The following is a 19550-nucleotide window of genomic DNA, read 5'->3' on the forward strand; positions in this document are numbered from 1 at the left end:
GCCCTGGGAAGAAGCGAATCTCCAATTGATTTCTCTCAATGTAATAAAACCATTACCTTTATATTTTAGATCTAACATGGTGAAGCAATATTTTTATTTCCAAGAAAATGTACTTACACGTCTTGACCTGTATGCTTCCTTCAAAATAAATTTATTTTCCATGGATGTACACAATTCATTCGTTTATCTTTTAAAAAGTCGGTCTGCCCCATTCTTGACGGCGGGAACGTTTGAAAAAGAAAACATTAAAAAGTGGCCATTATAATATGTACATTTGCTTTTTCGTAAGCAGTATTGATTCAGCCACATTCTCCATCTCTGGAACTCATTCCTACAAGTCAAGCAAAGCACTGAGCTGAGTGTCAACTGCATGTGAACTACGGTGCCATCATTACTGTAGACCAACCCGCTGGCCCCTCAGCTTGCGAACTATTTGCAAAGAGACGGGTGGCTGTCGGGGAAAAACGAGAGGAGTATGTTTCTGGGAATGAATTATGAGTATTTAGGAGTGTATTACATCCTAGATATGAGACCGATTAAACTAAAAGGTATTCCTGCTGTTTGTACAATCACTGCGTAATATAAATTGGTTGCATTTTCACGGTTTTGGGTATTTTATTGGGATACATGGGATCCATTGCATCTCCTATACATGACCTGTTCTCTAAAGACCTATTTTTTTTTTTTGTCTGACATATTTACAGTGAAATCACACGGATAAGCTGCATAAAATGGATAAGACCAAACAATAGAAACATTAACACCAATTAGTGGGTGTCCAAAACAACCAAAAAGGCAGTGTAGGATAACATTTTAAAAAGCGCCGCTCTGCTCCCTTTCATCCCGCTCCTCTTCATCCATTTTGCGTCCATGTTTTCGGAAGTACTTGTATCGCTGGACGTACAGCTTCACAAGGTTGCTGACCTTGACCGGGTTGATCTCACCAGTGCGGCTGTGGCAGATCTGAAACAACGACAAAAGCTTGATTCAAGCCTAACTCGCTTCAAAGGCTTTACTTTGCTCCTCAATGTGTTTGTACGGGGCACAAAATTTGATTTGGCCTCAAAAGTTCCGGTATGAATCCGCTGATTTCCAGCCTTGAAATATATATACAGTCCTGTATATACTTTAGACAAGAACAGAGTATCTTGTCTTAAGCCATAAGACAATGTACTCTGACACGGTTTGGTGCCGTCGGGTACCCTCTAAGCCTCGTAGGTCAGGACAGTCGTGTAAACCGAAGACCCGCTGTAACGACGAGTCACAAGAGGCGCGTCGGATGTGCGGCCGACCTTGTGGACAGCTTTTCGGAGGATATCTTTGTAGTCGTCCTTGTTGATGTCTTTGCGCTGATAGTACGGTTTGATGGCAAGCTTCACCTCCTCCACGGCCCGCTCCTGGGTGTGGAGCTTCTTCAGGTACTGTGCGGTTCATCAAACAGAGGACATATATCCAGATAAGAAACATCTATCAATCTATTTCCTGTGTTTTGGACTGGAAATGGGATGTTATCGGCAGTCCATAATAGTCAAGTATCTTACAACAACTGCAAATGAACTTTAAAGTTCACCTTCTCGGGGTCTTTACTTTCACTGTCCCAAAAAGTGTCCCCGGAGCTCGCCGTAAATCCGGGCAGCCCGACCGGCAGGACAGGTGGGGGTGTCTGTGCACAGCCGCCACCGAGGCCGGGGTGCAGGTGGGAGGGCGGAGTTTTGGTGCAAGCGACTAATGGCAGAGAGCTTTGGAGGATGAACTGCGCCGGGCTCAATGCAGGCGGCGGGGGTAGAGTGGGAGGGGGGGGAGGAGGGATCTGGGAGGAGGTCAAAGAGGTGGCTGGCGGAGCCTGAGACTGACTCGGATTTGCCTGTGAGAGGATCTGCATTCAAGACAAGAGAACGTTAGTGGGAAAATCACATTTGCGCAAAACCAAATGGTCTTTTGAACTTTGCTTCGACATTCTTCAAGGTTCTCGTTGGTTTTGCCCGCGGAATGACGGACGCGGTTGAAAAGACCGGAGCGTCACAGTCCAAGACGACGGACGGGTCCTCTAACCTGGCTGGTGGCTTGGATGAACTCTTGTGCTTTTGCTCTGCTGGCAATGTTCGCCTCCTCCATTTTGAAGAGAAGGGCGGTTACTAGGAGGACAGATAAGTGGGAGGAGTTAGGGTTACAGGTTATGAGCAATTGTTCACCGCAGATCCATCAAAAAATTTATAGATTCTTGGTTCTGTTTGTAAGACAAGGGTGCATGCACGCTGCCATTGAAGAAACAAGCATAAAAAGAAAACCAACAAATGTGCCGATGACATTGTCAGCAGGTTTTTGATTTGATAACAAAACGCGAGCAACAGCAATGTGTCGTGCGGCTAAACTGCGCTTTGCCGGACGCGTCCCAATCAAACTCGGGTGTGAACGTTTGCTCCGCAACCTGGCCGACGTCTGTCAACTGACTGAGCAAACTCACATGCAAGAACCCCTCCGGTTGTGCAGTCCACCCCCGTCTGCAGACTCCACGGGAGGACGGGAGCTGCCGGAGGAGGAGGAGGGGGGGGCGGAGGAGGCTTGCCGGCGGACGACGAGGACACCGAGGAGGACGAGGGGTCTGACGAGGACAAAGGCAGAGGAAGGGAACCGAGAACGCCCGCCCCCGATGATGAAGGCGAAGGAGGCGAGGGCACAGATTTGGCCGCATTGTCTGGAGGGGGCTGCACGGCGCTGGGTGTAGACCCCTGGGGGAGGGACGGGCTGGGCGGACCGGACGGCGGCAGCAGCAGCGCGGGGCTGGTCTGAGTCGGGCAGTCGTCGGCTAGGAAAGAAGGCTCCGGAGTCTTGCAGCTGCTGTCCACGGTCTGAGAGTCCGGCGAAGACTCCCTGGTGTCGCGCAAGGGCGCCGGTAGAGGCGGGGGTGTACGCGGCGGTGAGGAGGAAGGCGGGGGCACACCCGTAAAGGACGAGGAGGAAGAGGCGGACGAGGAACAAGGGGCGGGGCCCGCTTGGCCAGAGTGCGGACTGACGGCCTCGCTTCCGTCACCGGCGGCGGCGAGAACCTCCGGCGGGGCCGCGCTCCAGCCTTCGGGGGCCACTTTTGTTTGGCCCCCCCCCTCTCCGGCGTCGGGAGCCGACGCGCCATCTTTGGCCCTCCCTTTCTTGGTTAAGCGACGGCGGCGCTTGGTTGCCAATGTCGACGAAGGGGAGGGGGTCGAGGAGGAAGTGGATGTGATGGAGCCGGCCTTTGTTTTCTTTGATTTCACCCCCCCGGCGCTGTTTAAAGATGGCGGCGGCGCTGCGAGGCTGTTTCGCTCTTTATTTCGCACGCCTACCGAAAGAGGTTCGCTGCAAGGCTTCAGAAAGGGTGACCTGCTCTCGTTGTCCCTACAGAAGACGACGGCAATTGACCCCCCCACCACAGTCCCCCCGGAAGCTCCCCCGGTAGCTCCAGGACCAAGGAGGTCCATCCCCAGCTTACCGGAGCCAATGGACGTCCCGGTGGTGCTACTCACGCCCTCGCGCACCAAAACGGACACTTTGGACTGAAGTTTGGCTTTGCGAGCGCCGCCGCCCTCTTTCTTGGATTTTCCGGAGCGAACCAAATCCTTTTTGCCGTCTTTGTCCCACGCTTTGTCCTTCCCTACTTTCCTGGTCCTCTTGGCTAAAGGAAGTCCGGCCGGGACGGGGGCAGATTCCGACGTGACGGACAGAGACGCGAGGCATTTGCTTTTGGTTTTACTGGCCTGAGCCGATTTCTTTGAGGTGTGACCTTTCTTTTTGGGGTGCTGCCGTTCAGTCTTTGGCGCGGCTTTCGATTTGGGGCTGGGGACAGGCGGGTCCGGGGGCAGAGCCGCCGGAGGCGTGTCTTCCAAGGACGGGTAGTCCGAGTCCAAAGCCTCACCGTCCAAAGACAACACGTCCATCTCTAATTTATCGGAATAGCGGTCCGACTCATATCTGCGGTACCGTGGCGGTGACGGCGACTGCGATCGGCTACGACGAGATCCCCGGTCCAGCTCCTCCTCACCCGAGTGCCATCTTCTCTTCTTCTTCCTCTTGTGGGGCGCGTCCTGCGCAGTCCGGCACGGAGAGGCTTGCGTGAGTATGGGAGAGCCGGGGACCGTGGTGGTGGTTGTGGTGGTGGTGACGGTAATGGTCCGCTTGATGGCGAAGAGGTCGGAACCGTTCAGGTCCTGAATAGACGGGGGGACCACGGGACGTCCTTCCCGGCGACGGTCCCGCTCATGCTCCCGGACTCTTTCGCCCTCTCTTTCCTCCCGGCTTCTTCTCGGCCTCTTCGAAAGGTCTCGCTCTCTGCTGCTGGAACGGAAGAGCCCCTTCCGTTTCCTCTCATCCTTTCTCGAACTCGAGCGTCTCTCCGGTTCTTCTCTTCTCTGGCTGAAGGCGCGGCTTCGTTCGCTCTCTCTATAGCCGTCTCGTTCCATTTTCCTGCTCCGGTCTCCGTCTCGACCTCTGTCCCGCTCTCTTTCCCTCTCTCGATGGCGTTCCGCACTAGGGCTCGGGTAGGAGTGCCTCCTGTGGCCGTCTCGTCTCGAAGAGTTGTGTGATTGAGAAGCTTCCGGGCTAGCGTGATGCGTTTTCTTTCTCTTCTGACTACTACTTCGGCTGCTTCTCCTACGTTTGCCGTCTTTATCAGTCTTGTCCGCCGGCTTCTTTTCTCTGCTCCTTTCCCCGTCTCCCTCCTTGTCCTTCCTTTTTTTCTTTCGCTTCTCGTCCTTCTCCCTCGCCTTTGCGTCCTTGCTTCTCTGCCGGCTCTGATCCTTGGGCCCTTTGGAGGACTTGCGGTTTCCTTTCTCGGCAGCGGGTGCAAGAGGGGAAGAAGGCATCGAGTCAACAGGAGGAGCAGGAGGAGGAGAAGGAGGAGGGGGGGCGAGCGGTAGCTCAGAAGTGAGAGGGGATGAACCGGGAAAGGCAAGATACCTTTCCTTCCTCTTGCTGACCAGTTTCCGTCTCAGATCCTCCACCCCCACCCGAGGCTCATCGTCCGTCTCCCGGTCTACATCCCAGTTGCTGTCCGCGCACACGGATACAAATCCATCCCCATCCAGCACACGGAGGATGCGCTCGGGTTTTGGATCAAAAAAGGTCACCTTGGGAGAGTCCAGGAGGAGATTTTCTGCGGCTGTTCTCTTGGCGCTAACGTCTCTCTCAATAGCGACCACTATCTCCCCCTCCTCAATCTCCGAATGGTCAGAGTCAGCCCGCTCTCTCTTAACTCGAGCTTTGGTCGTGCTGTAGTCAACTCGCCGTCTGTGAGAGAGCTGGGGAGCCAACGGAGGGCTCGGTGGGTCACTGAATACGTCAGTGGAATCTGGGGGCTCCTCTTCTTTCTTCTCAATTTCTCTCTCGGCACTGGTTAGCTTTTCTGCTAAGTTGCCGTCGTCGTCGTCATCATCCGATGCTGGAGAACCGGTGGGCTCAAAAGGATCATACTTCTCACCGTCATCTTCCTCAGTCTTTCCATCTTTTTCCCCCTCTGTAGGATGGAAAGGATCGTATATCTCCTTTTTCCGACCTTCTTCTTGATATTCAACACCTGACTGTGACAAACTGCGAGGAAAGGATTCCGCAAAGGTGGCTTTGGCTGTGGAGAGGGATGACTTTGTTCGGGAGGCAGATGTGGAAGACACCCTCAGCAGTTCCGACTCACGAGTCTGACCTTTAACGTGGTTGGGGAAAAATGACGAGTTGGCACGGGGAGAGGAGGATGTGGATGAGGGTGAAGACTGATCAGATGATGGAGACGACCGAGACAAAGAGGGTGAGCGACGAGGTGGGCTTCTGGCAATCGCTCTTTGGCCGCTGGGTGAGCAGGATGTGGCAAGCCTCCTTCTGAGGCCCGATGCTGACGCCAGGTCCATGGTTCAGGACAGTTGGTTGTATAAAGGTTGCTCTGGTGGACCCAGGGATTGGAAGCCAAAGGAAAGGTTACCTAATGATTGGAACCCACAAACAAACCTTACTGAGAGGGAGAGAGCGAAAGATGCAGTCTTGGATTTAAAATTGTACAAATAAGGTGACATTTGATAAAAACTAGTGGACATCATGCTCAAGTGAAGAGTCAAAACTGAGATTAGCACAGTATTAAGTGTGGGATGGACATTTAACTACATTTCTGATCAACTATGGCTCCCGACTGTACGATAATAACGATGTTAGTCATTTCACTAGTTTTAGAAGACGCAACATGCTCAACAAAAAATTTATATATATTTCAGTTTCCAACGTCGAACACATTACAGCCGCGCTTTTGCCATTATGTTGACGAGAAAAGATAAAAGGGCTCCGTTTGAATTGAAAAATGAGCTACGGGTTTTTTCGCTACTGTTGGCACCTTAGTACTGTTCGTTGCGGCTTCCAAAAGTGGTGGAATATGGTCAGGGAAGTTTGGGCGTTACTTTCAGTCAGTCTTTATCACGAAAACGACATAACGCGTTTTGAAAAGTCATGCCGTTGGAACTTAGAGCACAACCGGGTAGCCATCTAGCTAAGATAAATTAGCCGAGGCTAGCTAGCAAAAGGCAGCAACTGTGGGCTGTGTGCGCAAATTACCTTAAATCCTGTTACGTCCAGTTCAGTGTTCCAGCGTGCGCACTGCGCATACCGGAATCTCTTTATATCACATGAGATTCGACAGTTAAAATCAACAAAGACTGCTTTTTATGCGGTTTTATGAACGCAACAGCAGCTCAGTTTCATCAATCTCCGCCATTTTGCACTCCCTCAAGCCGCATGACGGAGGACTATGGGAAACGTAGTTTCGGATACGATTGATCCTCACAAGGGTCGCAGGGCTCGCTGGTGGAGCCTATCCCAGCTGTCTTCGGGCTTTAGGCGGGGGACACCCTGAACCGGTTGCCGGCCCATCGCAGGGCACACGGAGACGAACAATCATCCGCGCTCAATCTTTTTGGAATGTGGGAGGAAACCGGAGTACCTGGAGAAAAGCCACGCAGGCCCGGGGAGAACATGCAAACTCCACACAGGAAGGCCGGAGCCGGGATCGAACCCACGACCTCTGGGTCACCCTGCAAAACTCATGTTTACACTTGTACGGAAAAATGAGAAACATTGTGTGTACAAACTGTATTTATTTAAAGCCGATAAGATACAAACAAATGCGGGGTAAAATGAAATTTGCATTGATAAATATGTAACAAAACAAATGTTTGATCTCCACAGGTTTTATAATTACGAGAACGAAAACAACCAATGGTCAGAAAAAAGAACGTTCATTTTAAATAGTGACAAATACAAAAAAATCATACGCTACAAAGACACGCTGATGTTCACTGTGTCATTTTCATTCCAAGTTGTATGATGGATTTTGTCACAAGACGCTTTGCCCAAACTTGGCTCACAGACCCTTAAACAACCCCCACCCCCCCCAACAAGTTTTGGTGAATCAACCAAGGTGCGTTTTGGCTATTGTAGAAAAAAAGTGTATAAGGCTCTATTCTGTGAGGAACTCGGAACTCACCTAGTCTTGTTTTGTTCCGTACGAAACTGAAAGCACACATAATGCCATATCGAACACAATTTAAAAAAAAAAAGACGTGAAAAACATACAATGCATTTAACATCATCAACATTGGAGTCTGCTGATGTTATTTGTATTTGTCAAAACTTTTTTTTTTACCCTCTTTTATACACACATGAAAGAAATGTTTTCAATGTACACAAGACTGCACCCAACAGATTAGTATGATTTTCATCAGTGTAATTTTTTTTTTTGTGGAAGTAAACTCGGTAGTTTACCAACAAATAAAGTGGTTGCGGCACCTTCACTAAAAATTTGCACCTGAGGGAAAAAGAAGTGTGCAAATGCAATCAAAACATGTCAGCCTCATCATGATCAAAAGGACCTCAGCTCCACAAGAGCATAAAATAAACTACCGGTACTTAATGGTTTTTAGCTATTAACATTCATTTAAAGCTGCTGAAAAGAAAAACTAATAAATAATGCAGCATGTAAAGTGACAGGAAACTGGAATCTGTTTGACAGATCCCTTCAACTTGTGCGTTTAAAGTTCAACATTACTACCCAACATTGTCTGACGTCCGTTAACAACATTACAAGTCAACAATCGGCGGATGCTTCGGAGCACTCGGCTGCCGCACACAACGTGCCTCCGGTCTAAAACGCACAACACTACGCCATCCACCCAGGCGAAATAACATTCAAAAGAGCAAATCATTTGTCGTCACAAAAATCAGCCTTGGCAGGTTCCAAAATTGGAAAAAGGTTTTATGAGTATTTTTTGTTTAATCTAATCCCTAAATCGATGATCAGCCAAATCTTCGGTGAGACCAATTGACGTTTGCTCCGGATGTAATAAAACTAGAGGTAACAACTCAACAGCTCCTATGACTCAAATCAGCCCACATTTCAAATCCTGGATTCAAACCTTTGGTATTTGAGAAAGCCTCACCCCAAGTCCACGGAGCAATGTGCGACGATCAGATTGCCCCCCTATTTCTTTCCAAACCACAGGTACACGGGTGTCAAAATAAAGGCTACACAGGTGTGCCCAACCCACGCCCCGCCTTGACTTGGTACAGCAGGAGCCCCTAAAGTGATGGCATGGCATCGACAACGAGAAGCATATTTGTTGGCAAAAGGCGAGTACGTCAATTAAGTTAGAAGTTGGGTCAGCAGGTGAAGTCAAGCCCATCATTTAAAAAAAAAACAAAAACAAACGTCTTTCCACGACAAGTGCAGTGGCGCCTCTGGCCACTCCTTCAAAGACAGCAGGAAGCAAGTGGAGCCCGCCCGGCAAAGTGCTCACAATGGAGGACCGTTGTGACAAAACGTCAGGCCAGCCCAGAATCCTTGGCCATTTTATAGAAGGATCCTTTTTGAGCCAGGAGATTGTCTGGAGAATCAAATTCTACCATTTCTCCTCTCTCCAAAACCAGCACCCTAAATGAAAGAGAACAGCAGTTTAATTCTCAGCACACGGAATCACGGGAGCCCAGTTCAGACTTTGTTTTGCCTTTGTCTTCTCAAGAGAGTCGACTCAACGACTGCGAGAGTCTCCCGCTTGGCAACCCGTAGTGCTACACAAATTCAAAGGCGGGAAATGATACCTGGTGTAATCCATGATGGTGTTGAGGCGATGAGCGATGGTAAGCACCGTGCAGTCCTCAAACTGAGAGCGGATGGTGGTCTGGATGAGGTTGTCGGTCTCCATGTCCACGGCGGCCGTGGCTTCGTCTAAAACGAGGATCTTGGTCTTTCTCAACAAGGCTCTGGCCAGGCACAGCAGTTGGCGCTGGCCCACGCTACGTTGGGGAAAAATTTGAGTTTAAGAATTTACGGTAAGTGTGCAATGACAAGAAATGGAAAGGTGGGGTCCTACCTGAGGTTCTCCCCCCCTTCACTACATTCATGGTTGAGCTTGTCTGGCAGGCCGGACACAAAGTTCTTGAGATGAGCGAACTCCAAAGACCTCCATATGTCCTCATCAGAGTAGCTTTCAAATGGATCTAAATTCATCCTCAGAGTGCCTGAAAACAACACTGGATCCTGAAGGGCACGCAAAGAGGTACAGCGAATCGTGAATCTGAAATCTTTCCAACGAGAGCATTGTTGCTTCTTTATCCCATCCCAGCGCTGACCTGCGGTATGATGGTAATTCTGGAGCGCAGCTCGTGCAGGCCAAGTTCGGCAATGTCGATTCCATCAATGAGAATCTGCCCCTCTGCCGCCTCGATGATCCTGAACAGGCCCAGCGTCAGGGATGACTTGCCTGCTCCTGTGCGACCGACAATCCCGACCTGAGAGGAAGATTGTCACAAAGCAAATCACGCAATGATCGCGCGTCGACTTGTTGCCTTTCTTTCAACTGCCCGACGTTCCGGAGCGAATAACCCAACGGGCACATTTGAACGACGCTCCGCCTTTCCGAATGAAGCGGCGTGCACCCGGAGCGCATTTACGAATGCACGAGGCACACTGCAAGGATGACCAATGCGAGTTGTAGATGTAAACAAAACCATGTCGGACCTTCTCTCCTCCTGAAATGCTGACTGTGATGTTCCGGATGGCCAGGTCCAGATCGCGACGGTATCGTAGACCGAAGCCTCTGAATTCTATGCGGCCTTCGGTGGGCCACCCGGGGTCCAGGTCGCAGTGCTCGCGCTTCCACTCGGCCTGGCGGTCGTAGGATGAGAATTCCAAATTAGGACCGGACCGCAGACATCCGCCATCCAAGCAACGGCGACTTTAGTGACCTCTTTTTCCGTCTCGCTGTACTCTTTCACTCGCTCCACGGCGACGATGTTCGTTTCCACATCGGAGGACATCCTCACCAGCCAGGTGAGAGAGGCCGTCATCTGCGCATGAGACGGGATTACGTATTTTTTTTGGTCCATTTTTATTATGATGATTATTTTTAAAGCGAGCGAGCTCGTCATCGCTGGGCTGGGTTTATACCTGCAGGGCATAGGAGATGGCCAGGCCCATGATACCCGGACTGAGACTGTCTCTGGCGATGACGGCAAACAGAGCAGCGGAGGACACGATGCAGTTGCAGACCACCTCCAGTCGGACCGCCAGCCATCTGCACGTACATCCCAACGTCAAACTCATCAAGCAACTGCGGCCAAAGTTGTATCAAGCAAAGTCGCTATGGTAACGGTGGCCCGCGACTTGAGGAAAGGCCATCCAACCGATGGCATCCTACCTGTTTGCTACAATGCTGGGGTAGTAGGCCTTCTGGTTATGGTCAACCCTCTGGTCGCTCTCCCGTATGAAGCGTTCCTGTTCGCCGAAAGCTCTGATGACGGACGTACCCAGCAAGGTCTCGTTGAAGTGGCTATAGATGGGTGAGCGGCTGACGGACTCCAGGCGCTTCAGCTGGCGTGACGACGCCACGTAAAATCTCTGAACAAAAGAGCGGGTAAGAAGCGCGACTATAACTCAGAACGACGTTACCGCGTGAGCACAAATCGAAACATGAATGGCAAAGTCATGAAGGCGGCTAGCTCGGCGAGGGTGTCGGAAACACTAACCTGTATAAAAAAGTAGAGCAGACCGAGGAAGGGAATGACGATGGCCACCAACGGCGTGGCGATCAGGATGACAACGCAAGAACCGATCACATTGAACAAGGAGCCCATGAACATCTTCAGAATGCTGGGGATGACCGTGTCAATGGTGTCCATCTCCTTGGCAAAGCGGTTGACCAGGTTGCCGCTGGGGGTTCGCTCAAAGAACGCCATGGGCGAGCGCAGGACGTCGTAAAGCATGGACTGATGAAGGTAGCGCGATGCCAGAATGCCCCCGATGGACATGGACAGGGAGTAGCCGAAGACCGCCACCCCTGCAACACAGCGGTGACATTCACGTGGTGAAAACAAACAACATTTTGGAAGTGACGCATCATCAATACATGAACACAGAAAGCCAAAAGATGGCGTACTCACCCTGGGACAGGCCGAGAGCACCGTAAACCCCCAATCTCAGTTGCCTTCGAGGGTGAGTGCCGTTAACGACCGGGTCATCGGTCCACAGACTGAGCCAGTAATTCGAGAGCAGCGAGAGCACGTTATGAGCCATGAACAGCAGCAGAGCCACGCAGATCAAGACGCCGATTGCTTTAAAATAGGCCCAGAAGACGGACAGCTTGACCTGTGGGCGTGAAAAGACACCGATTTCGGTCTGGAGGTCAGAAAAACGCACTCGGAGCAACGTACGCGTTGGCGTGGTTCGTCGCCCCCACCCGTCCTGTGCCGGCCTTGTCGGCCTCCGTCAGTTTGCCCGCTTGCTTGGCTTTTTTGCCCAGCTCCTCCTTCTCCTCGTCTGACTGGGGGAGCTTGGCCGTACTGCTGCTTTCAGCGGGCCTAAGGAAAACGCAAGCTTTAAGTGACCAGGTGGGGGTCCAATTGGATAACATATTCCATCATAGACAGGTTGGGCGCAATGGAACACGTGTTGCATTGACTGAGGTCTCGTCGACTGGGGAGTGATGTTTCATAGAGTACTGCTTCCCTCTAGTGGCTAAATGAGTAATAGCATTCACTAAATGAGTACAGTAATAGCATTTAGACACTAGGGGGCATCACTCACGAGTTAACAAGACATCACTCCGTGTTTATATTGACTGATATGTCATATTTCAAATTCCTGTTTCAAATGAACCAAAAGAAATTCTGAAGATTGTTGAAATTCAAATAAAAATGGAAATGTGAAACAGACTGGCTTACTAAAAATTGTTGAACGATATTGTTGTTCAATGTAAAGAATGTCAGCCAAGGTTGGCCCCCCCCCGACATTTTACCACATAAAATCTGGCCCCCTTGGCAAAAAGTTTGCACACCCCCGAGTTATACGAACCCAGCGAGCCCGGTTGCACTGCCGTTCTCCATTCCTTTGGTGACGACTTTTGGCTTCGATTCTAAAGCTCGGGAGAGAGAGAAAAACACAACGGAAAGTCATTTGCAACCATCACAACCAAAGGCGCTATAAGGCGGCGTGTCCGTGCGCTCAGCGCAGTGGTCTCACCGCTGTCGTCTCCATGGTCAACGCTCGCGTAGGTGTGCAGAAACTCGGAAAAAGCACCTTCGGTGGCCATGAGCTGCTGGTAGGAGCCGACTTCGGTTATTTCTCCACCCACCATGACCAGAATCAAGTCCACCTGGGGCAAGTAGCTCAGCCCGTGTGTCACCAGCAGACGGGTCTGCAAGCGCCCGCGCGTGGAACAACATCAACATGGACGCCTCCGATTACGGGGCGAAGGTTGTCACTTTCGGGCGCCCTCGTACGCACCTTGTCCTTCAGCAAGCCCTGCGGACCAACCACCTGCTCAAATATGTGCTTCCCCACATGCGCGTCAACGGCGGACAGGGGGTCATCGAGCAGGTAGACCATGCGGTCGCAGTAGACGGCCCTGGCCAGGCTCACCCTCTGCTTCTGACCCCCCGACAGATTGACACCCTGTCCAGAAAAGGGAGAGAAGGGAGTCATACATGACGGATATTACCAAAAAAAAAAAAATCAACATCAAAAAGCGCTTCCACATGGCACGGCGTGCGACAATTTCATTTTTAAGGGGAGAGAGCGAATTATTGAGAGTAAACAGACGAGATTAGTTTCCATCTGTAGTCCGGCGGATGATGAACCGAGACCTTTTCGCCAATCTCCGTGGAATCTCCAGCGGGCAGGATCTCGAGGTCGGGCTGAAGGGCGCATGCGGCCACCACGCGCTGGTACCAGGCCTCGCTCGGCGCCTGGCCAAATATGATGTTTTCCTTCAGCGTGGAGTTCTGGATCCAGGCCTGCTGGGGAACGTAGGCCACTGAACCCTGCAAAATGTGGGATCAAAATCATCACGGTGTGTGTGCGCGCGTGTTAAGTTGAGTCTGCTTTTGACAGTTATGCACCTTGACAGCCACACTTCCTTCAAGTTTGTCCATTTCCCCAAGCAGGGCGGACAGAAGAGAGGACTTTCCGGAACCGACAAGTCCCACAACGGCAACAAGAGCGCCGTCGGGGATGCACACGTTCAGCCTGCAGACACGTGTGGACCAAATACAAAGTAATAAAATGACACTATGGAGAGCAAATTTTGAAATCAACGCGTCAAAACTTAATACAAAGAAGTCGGGCGCAGGTCGAAGATGTCGGAACGCTTACATTTTGAGTGTCGGTGATTCCGTTCTTGACCAGCTGAAAACTCCATCCACGATGGATATACTGGTTGAGGCTGCCGGGGGAGGGGGGTGGGGTGTCAAGAAAATGACATACACGCTTGTAAAATGTACCCGAGTTTCAGTCAAAAGGCACAAAGAGGGAAGTCCGGTTTAACATACACAATAAACCAGGCGTGTCCAAGGTCCGGCCCGGGGGCCAAATCCGGCCCGCGGTCGAATTTCATCCGGCCCTCGGCCCCGGTCATAAAATCAGTGCCGTCTGGCCCGCAGGTTGGGCGCAATGGAACACGTGTTGCATTGACTGAGGTCTCGTCGACTGGGGAGTGATGTTTCATAGAGTACTGCTTCCCTCTAGTGGCTAAATGAGTAATAGCATTCACTAAATGAGTAATAGCATTTAGACACTAGGGGGCATCACTCACGAGTTAACGAGACATCACTCCGTGTTTATATTGACTGATATGTCATATTTCAAATTCCTGTTTCAAATGAACCAAAAGAAATTCTGAAGATTGTTGAAATTCAAATAAAAATGGAAACGTGAAATAGACTGGCTTACTAAAATTTGTTGAACAATATTGTTGTTCAATGTAAAGAATGTCAGCCAAGGTCGGCTCCCCCCCCCCCCCCCGACATTTTACCACATAAAATCTGGCCCCCTTGGCAAAAAGTTTGGACACCCCTGCAATAAACAGTAAGAAGAATGGGTAATAAAGGCGGGTCGAAAGCACCAAGCAGCAAAATCAAGAACAAAGACGTCAAGACTCACAGCCAAGCAGTGCTTTGCGCTCCACACTGTCTTCCTGGAGCTCCTCGTGCGATAGAAACACTCTCAGCCGCTTCAAGGAGACGCTCGCCTTCAGACGGTAAACGCCGTCAGCGCTCCGAGCGTACGCCACAAAACACGTTTTTGATGGCCACCCGCACTGACCTGCACCATACTGCTGATGACCATGGGCAGCATGTTGAGAGGAAAGCGCAAGATGTTGAAGAGCGCCAGGGAAACAAAGGCCTTCTGTGCGTCGAGCACATTTTTGTCGTCGACCAGCACGTACACCGCGAAAGTGGACAGCGCAACCTGCCGAATGAGGACACAAATGAGTGGGGATCGTTGTGACAGGAAGGCGGGGCAGTGGCCAAGCTACATTCGACAATATTTCTTGCATGGATTTCATTTCTTCTCTCTTTTCATCTCAACCACGCGTTTGTTGCAACCTTTTAGTTCCAGATTTTTTTTGACAAATGACAAATAAAATGCATTATTATGATCATGGGTTGCTCCCTTGACACTCTGGAGGAGGTGGGCAACCGAAGGATGCTAACTAAGCTAAAAGCGAAGATGGCCAGTCTTATTAGAATTATTTAGACCGCCAACGCACACAGACGCAGACACATTTGTACCTTGTTGCCCTTACCAAAAAAGGTGCGCAGACCCAAGTGAAGGTCGACACCGCGCCAAGGTAGGCGGCCTTCTTCAGCACCCGCAGCTCGCTCTCACGGATCTCGGACACTTTGCTCTTGAAGGCGAGCTCCCAGGCGTACAGCTTCAACACCTTGATACCGTTCAGCATCTCATTCATCAGCTTAATGCGGCTGTCTTTACTCTTCATCTGAGCCACCTGCGTGAAGAAAAGGGGGGGGGTCTCTAATTATCCATCATCATCATCATCTACCGCTTATCCGGGGCCGGGTCGCGGGGGCAACAGCTTTAGCAGGGAAGCCCAGACTTCCCTCTCCCTAGCTACTTCCTCCAGCTCTCCCCGGGGGATCCCGAGACGTTCCCAGGCCAGCTGGGTGACATAGTCTCTCCAGCGTGTCCTGGGTCTTCCTCGGGGTCTCCTCCCGGTGGGACATGCCCGGAACACCTCACCGGGGAGGCGCTCAGGAGGCATCCGAATCAGATGCCCAAGCCACCTCATCTGGCTCCTCTCGATGTGGAGGAGAAGCGGCTCGACTCGGAGCCCCTCCCGGGTGACCGAGCTTCTCACCTTATCTCTAAGGGAGAGCCCGGACACCCTGCGGAGAAAACTCATTTCGGCATGAGTCTCTAATTATTTTAGCGGAAATATCCCTAAAATGGCGACGGCGGTCGGAGAAGTCTCACTCACCTGATAAGTTTTGGTTTTCATGGCAATGAAAGCGTTGACCGGAACCATTAGAAGCATCACAGCCACTCCGGCCAGAACGGAGGGACCCAAGTTCTACACAAAAGGTCCACATTTCAAGAAGGATATCATAAAAATCAATCAATCATAAAAATTCCACCGAGTGCCACGTGAGGTCAAGTCCGAGTAGATCTTGCGTCGGTTGTGGTGCCGACTCGGTTCTCACCTGCCAGAGAAAGTACAGGGCCAGCACCACTTGCAAGGGGGCGGACCAGATCATGTTGATATAAGCGATCAGATCCATAAAGCGCTGAGCGTCCACCGACATCAGGTTGACAATCTCGCCCACTGTGGACGTGCGGCGGGCCGCACTGCTGATAACCAAGGCCTGAAGGAAGCGCAGAACCAGCGATGAACCGTTCCCGCTTCACACTTGGCGGCCGCGACGCGACGCGACCAAGTAAGCGTACGTGAGTACCTTCCGATAGACGGCTCCGACGATGGCGGTGCGCAGGCGCATGCCCGTGATGAAGCAGATGTGAAAATAGCGCTGGAGGATGAGCGACTGGACGCAGGTGCAAACGAAGAGCAGAGCCGTGTAGAAGAAGCCGTGCCAGGAGGGGGCGCCAGAGTTGTTCACAAACTGGATCAGACGCCTGCAGACAATCGCGTCGATTAATCGGACGGCAAAAAATTGTCAGGCGTGGCGGCGATCCTTTGAATGTTGTCTGACCGCAGGATCTCGGGCCCGACGAACATGAGGATGTCTTGGATGAACTTGTAGAGGCACGAGATGAGGAAATAGGGCCCGAAGGCCAGGCACAGAGCCCACAGCAGGGAGGCTTCCTTTCGTTTGGCGTTTTGGACCAGTAAGATTTCAGACTCCTCCGCGGCAGCGCCGCTCTCCTTGGCGTGGGGCTTTTGGGCCGGCCGCGGAGAGTACAACGTCTTCGGTTCGGTTCTGAGGACACCAAGAACCGGAGACGGCTTCTATTAGCCTTTCAAAGACGATGCTGAATTTTCAAGTTTCTCATCTTATGACGTGAGGCCACCTGACTTGAATGAACCAACCACACTTGACCTCTGACCTTTTTCGCTTTTGACAATCTGCGTTCCTTGACCTCTGACCTTTTTCACTTTTGACAATCTGCGTTCCTTGACCTCTGACCTTTTTCACTTTTGACAATCTGCGTTCCTTGACCTCTGACCTTTTTGGCTTTTGACAATCTGCGTTCCAACGTTGAACCAGCCTGGGCACCACTTTCTGTGACCGGTCCTCGGGGTTCAGAGACCACAAGTCTTTCTCCTCTAGGGGATGCTTGTAGCCCTTCAACATCATCCTGATAGGGGAAACGTGATGTCAGATGGTTCGCACAAGCAAACATGCGAAGACTGGATCAAATGTGATCAAGGAAGTGGATTTACTGGAGGCCTACTTACCTGGTGATCCACCAGAATGTGATTTTGGAAAGGAAAGAGGCTCCGGGTTCAGGGCAAGGATTCTAGCGATACCAAATCCGACAAAACCAGGAAAACTACAGCATTACTGAAATCCATCGTCAAAGTGCCACGTTTGACGCCAACAGGAAACAGACTTACGGGGTCTTTGACGACTTGGGAGAAGAGCGGAGGCCGATCTGACAAGCAGGACAAAATCAACGAGACCAGCAGCAGGCTGTAGTACACAAAGAAGGTGGTGTACCTCCACACGCAGATAGTTGACGGCTGCAATGAATGAAGACACGTCAACCCCGGACGTGAAAACACGGACATGGGACCGTCGTTTGCGGTGGTGGACTAACCTGGTCCAGGGCGTGGAGGATCTTGGAGCGGAAGGTGATGGTGGCACACAGCAAGGCCAGCAGCCAGAAAAACAGCAACACTCCAGATGACTGAACCCCTTTCAATCGTTCGTACTGAATCATCAGGGTGGCCAGCAACTGCAACGCGCATAGAAATATATCAGGACACCCCCCAAGTGTAAAAACAAAAAAGAGACATTTTTTTTACAAACATGAATTCCCTCACCATGGTGAAGCCCAGTATGGTTGGACTGACGAGGTGGACAGGCGCAGGCACTCGACTGCCATAACTTCTTTCCCAGAAAGAATAGAAAACATCTGCCCAGCAGATAATCCACAGAAGAAAGCCAAAAGCCTGCCGAAAGAACAACGCTCGTCACCAATCCCGACATGGTGATGCTCAACTTGCACGATCGAATCGAAGTAGAATACCCAAAGGTACATACGCAACCATGTCACGTTTGTAAGGACTCACAGTTTTGGCTTTGTTGAGGTGACTCATACATATGTAGCCTTGATTGTGGCTACGAAGGTAGAGGAGATAGATGGGGGCACACAGCCAGAGGTAGATGCATGGCAGCCACACCAGGACGGTGTTCTGGAAGCACTCGGTAAAGTCGGGCTTTGTAGTATTCCATGAGCGGTCCCAATCCTACGTGAGGCAAAGGAAGAGGATATTAGGCTGATTATTCTACCGTTTTTATTTTTATTTACGCATTTTAGCTGCCGCGATGGAGACGCTAAACCGACAGCTGCGACAGATCAAATCTTGGTCCTGCGTATGTGGCGTAATTTTTGTTTTTTGGGAACGATGACTCTGCATGCCGTGGGGAACAATGACTTGACTTCCCAGTTTCGGATCAACGGCGTGCGCGCACTTGCATGTCCGCAAGCTAGCTGACTCGGCACTCTGCGTGCTGGTTGGGCACGCAGAGTTGGGCACTGATGTCAATGCCAGAGCAAAAGAGTGCAAAGATTTTTTTTTCCATCTTCCAATGTTTAGTTTTTACACATTTTTATTTCGAGGTATGTGGCGAGTAAAGTGTTGAGTTTGAAGTTGTTACCATGGTGTCGTTTTGTCTCCTTTGAAGTTATATTAAAATAAGTGACCTTTGTCGTCACACAAAGTTCGTTTTGCAGTAAAATATTTTGCAAATATATCTTCGGTCACTGTCAATCGCGGCATCATACGAAATCACGGCATCCCAATCCTGTATGTTGCATATTTGTACAATAAAGCTTGAATTGACTCGATTAAATGCAAAGTCTACCGAGGAGGCAAGTCATTCTTGGTTCAATTCCTCCACCTTTAGATTTGAAAAACAATTGGCTTGGGATCAGCAAGCAAGTCAAAACTGCTTGGGAGCGACGTTAAAGGGATATCAAAACAAAACGGGGGGAAACTGCACACACGACAGCCTTTCAAGAACCTCTCGGCGAGTCAGTCATGTGTGATTGTTTACGATGTCTTTGAGTAGACCGAAAATGCATTTACAGTTTCCCTATAATTACTGCTGGTGCATGCCAAGCCAGAAACGCTGAATTTAATTTTAAAAAAAATGTCGGTAAGCCGGTTAGCGAAGTGACTGGCGAGCAGGATAAACGGCAACGGAGTTGAAACGTTCACTGATCAATTTAGTCAGCTAGCATGTGCAACCGGTGACCGGTATCATGCAAAACAGACGTAAACAAAGTCAAAACGGAGAACAAACCTAACTCACCCAGAACTGTTCTGACCCGTCAGGGCTACAGAATCTGTCAAGCCCCATTTGCTGGGACGTCATGGAAGAGAAGACGTGACTTGTCTGGAGGTTTGATTTCGTAACTTGTGTCTTTCAGGCTTCTCGTGCGAAGCGGAAGGTTGCCGCTTCTTCTTCGGGGCGGGGCGGTAACACGAACACGCTCTTAAAATGACAATGCTGCCCTCTGCTGTACAGGACTGCAATTGCCTTTTTCTTCGCCGTGAGAAATCTCGAGA

The 19550-nt window shown here is 50.7% G+C and overlaps 2 protein-coding genes across 5 annotated transcripts; both read right to left on the bottom strand.

The window, feature by feature from the left end:
• Positions 1–135: 135 nt before the first annotated feature.
• Positions 136–6759, bottom strand: scaf1 (SR-related CTD-associated factor 1). Of its 3 annotated transcripts, none has more exons than XM_052049582.1 (6): positions 6562–6759; positions 2465–5967; positions 2053–2135; positions 1571–1876; positions 1293–1421; positions 136–963 (listed from the first exon to the last, which is right to left on the bottom strand). In XM_052049582.1, exons 2-6 carry the CDS (start codon positions 5868–5870, stop codon positions 814–816), a joined length of 4074 nt encoding a protein of 1357 aa, XP_051905542.1. In that variant the 5' UTR covers positions 5871–5967; positions 6562–6759; the 3' UTR covers positions 136–813. The 3 variants fall into 3 exon arrangements, with proteins under 3 accessions (XP_051905542.1, XP_051905541.1, XP_051905540.1); XM_052049581.1 differs by having other exon boundaries at positions 2465–5971; XM_052049580.1 differs by having other exon boundaries at positions 2465–5941; positions 6562–6758.
• Positions 6760–7080: 321 nt separating this feature from the next.
• abcc1 (ATP-binding cassette, sub-family C (CFTR/MRP), member 1) lies at positions 7081–19470 on the bottom strand. 2 transcript variants are annotated; one of them, XM_052049579.1, is made up of 31 exons: positions 19294–19470; positions 18048–18224; positions 17799–17927; positions 17573–17710; positions 17370–17495; positions 17211–17272; positions 16979–17110; positions 16504–16731; positions 16249–16426; positions 15997–16158; positions 15774–15866; positions 15081–15284; positions 14597–14743; positions 14435–14522; positions 13649–13718; positions 13396–13522; positions 13141–13317; positions 12782–12949; positions 12518–12692; positions 12350–12410; positions 11736–11856; positions 11440–11644; positions 11026–11336; positions 10698–10897; positions 10448–10574; positions 10246–10347; positions 10019–10165; positions 9631–9789; positions 9372–9538; positions 9100–9294; positions 7081–8932 (listed from the first exon to the last, which is right to left on the bottom strand). In XM_052049579.1, the coding sequence occupies exons 1-31, from the start codon at positions 19354–19356 to the stop codon at positions 8824–8826; spliced, it is 4548 nt and encodes a 1515-aa protein (XP_051905539.1). In that variant the 5' UTR covers positions 19357–19470; the 3' UTR covers positions 7081–8823. The 2 variants fall into 2 exon arrangements, with proteins under 2 accessions (XP_051905539.1, XP_051905538.1); XM_052049578.1 differs by having other exon boundaries at positions 16859–17110.
• Positions 19471–19550: the final 80 nt, after the last annotated feature.

The sequence above is a fragment of the Hippocampus zosterae genome, chromosome 17 (genome assembly GCF_025434085.1).
Source record: "Hippocampus zosterae strain Florida chromosome 17, ASM2543408v3, whole genome shotgun sequence".
In the NCBI taxonomy this organism is placed as follows: domain Eukaryota; kingdom Metazoa; phylum Chordata; class Actinopteri; order Syngnathiformes; family Syngnathidae; genus Hippocampus; species Hippocampus zosterae.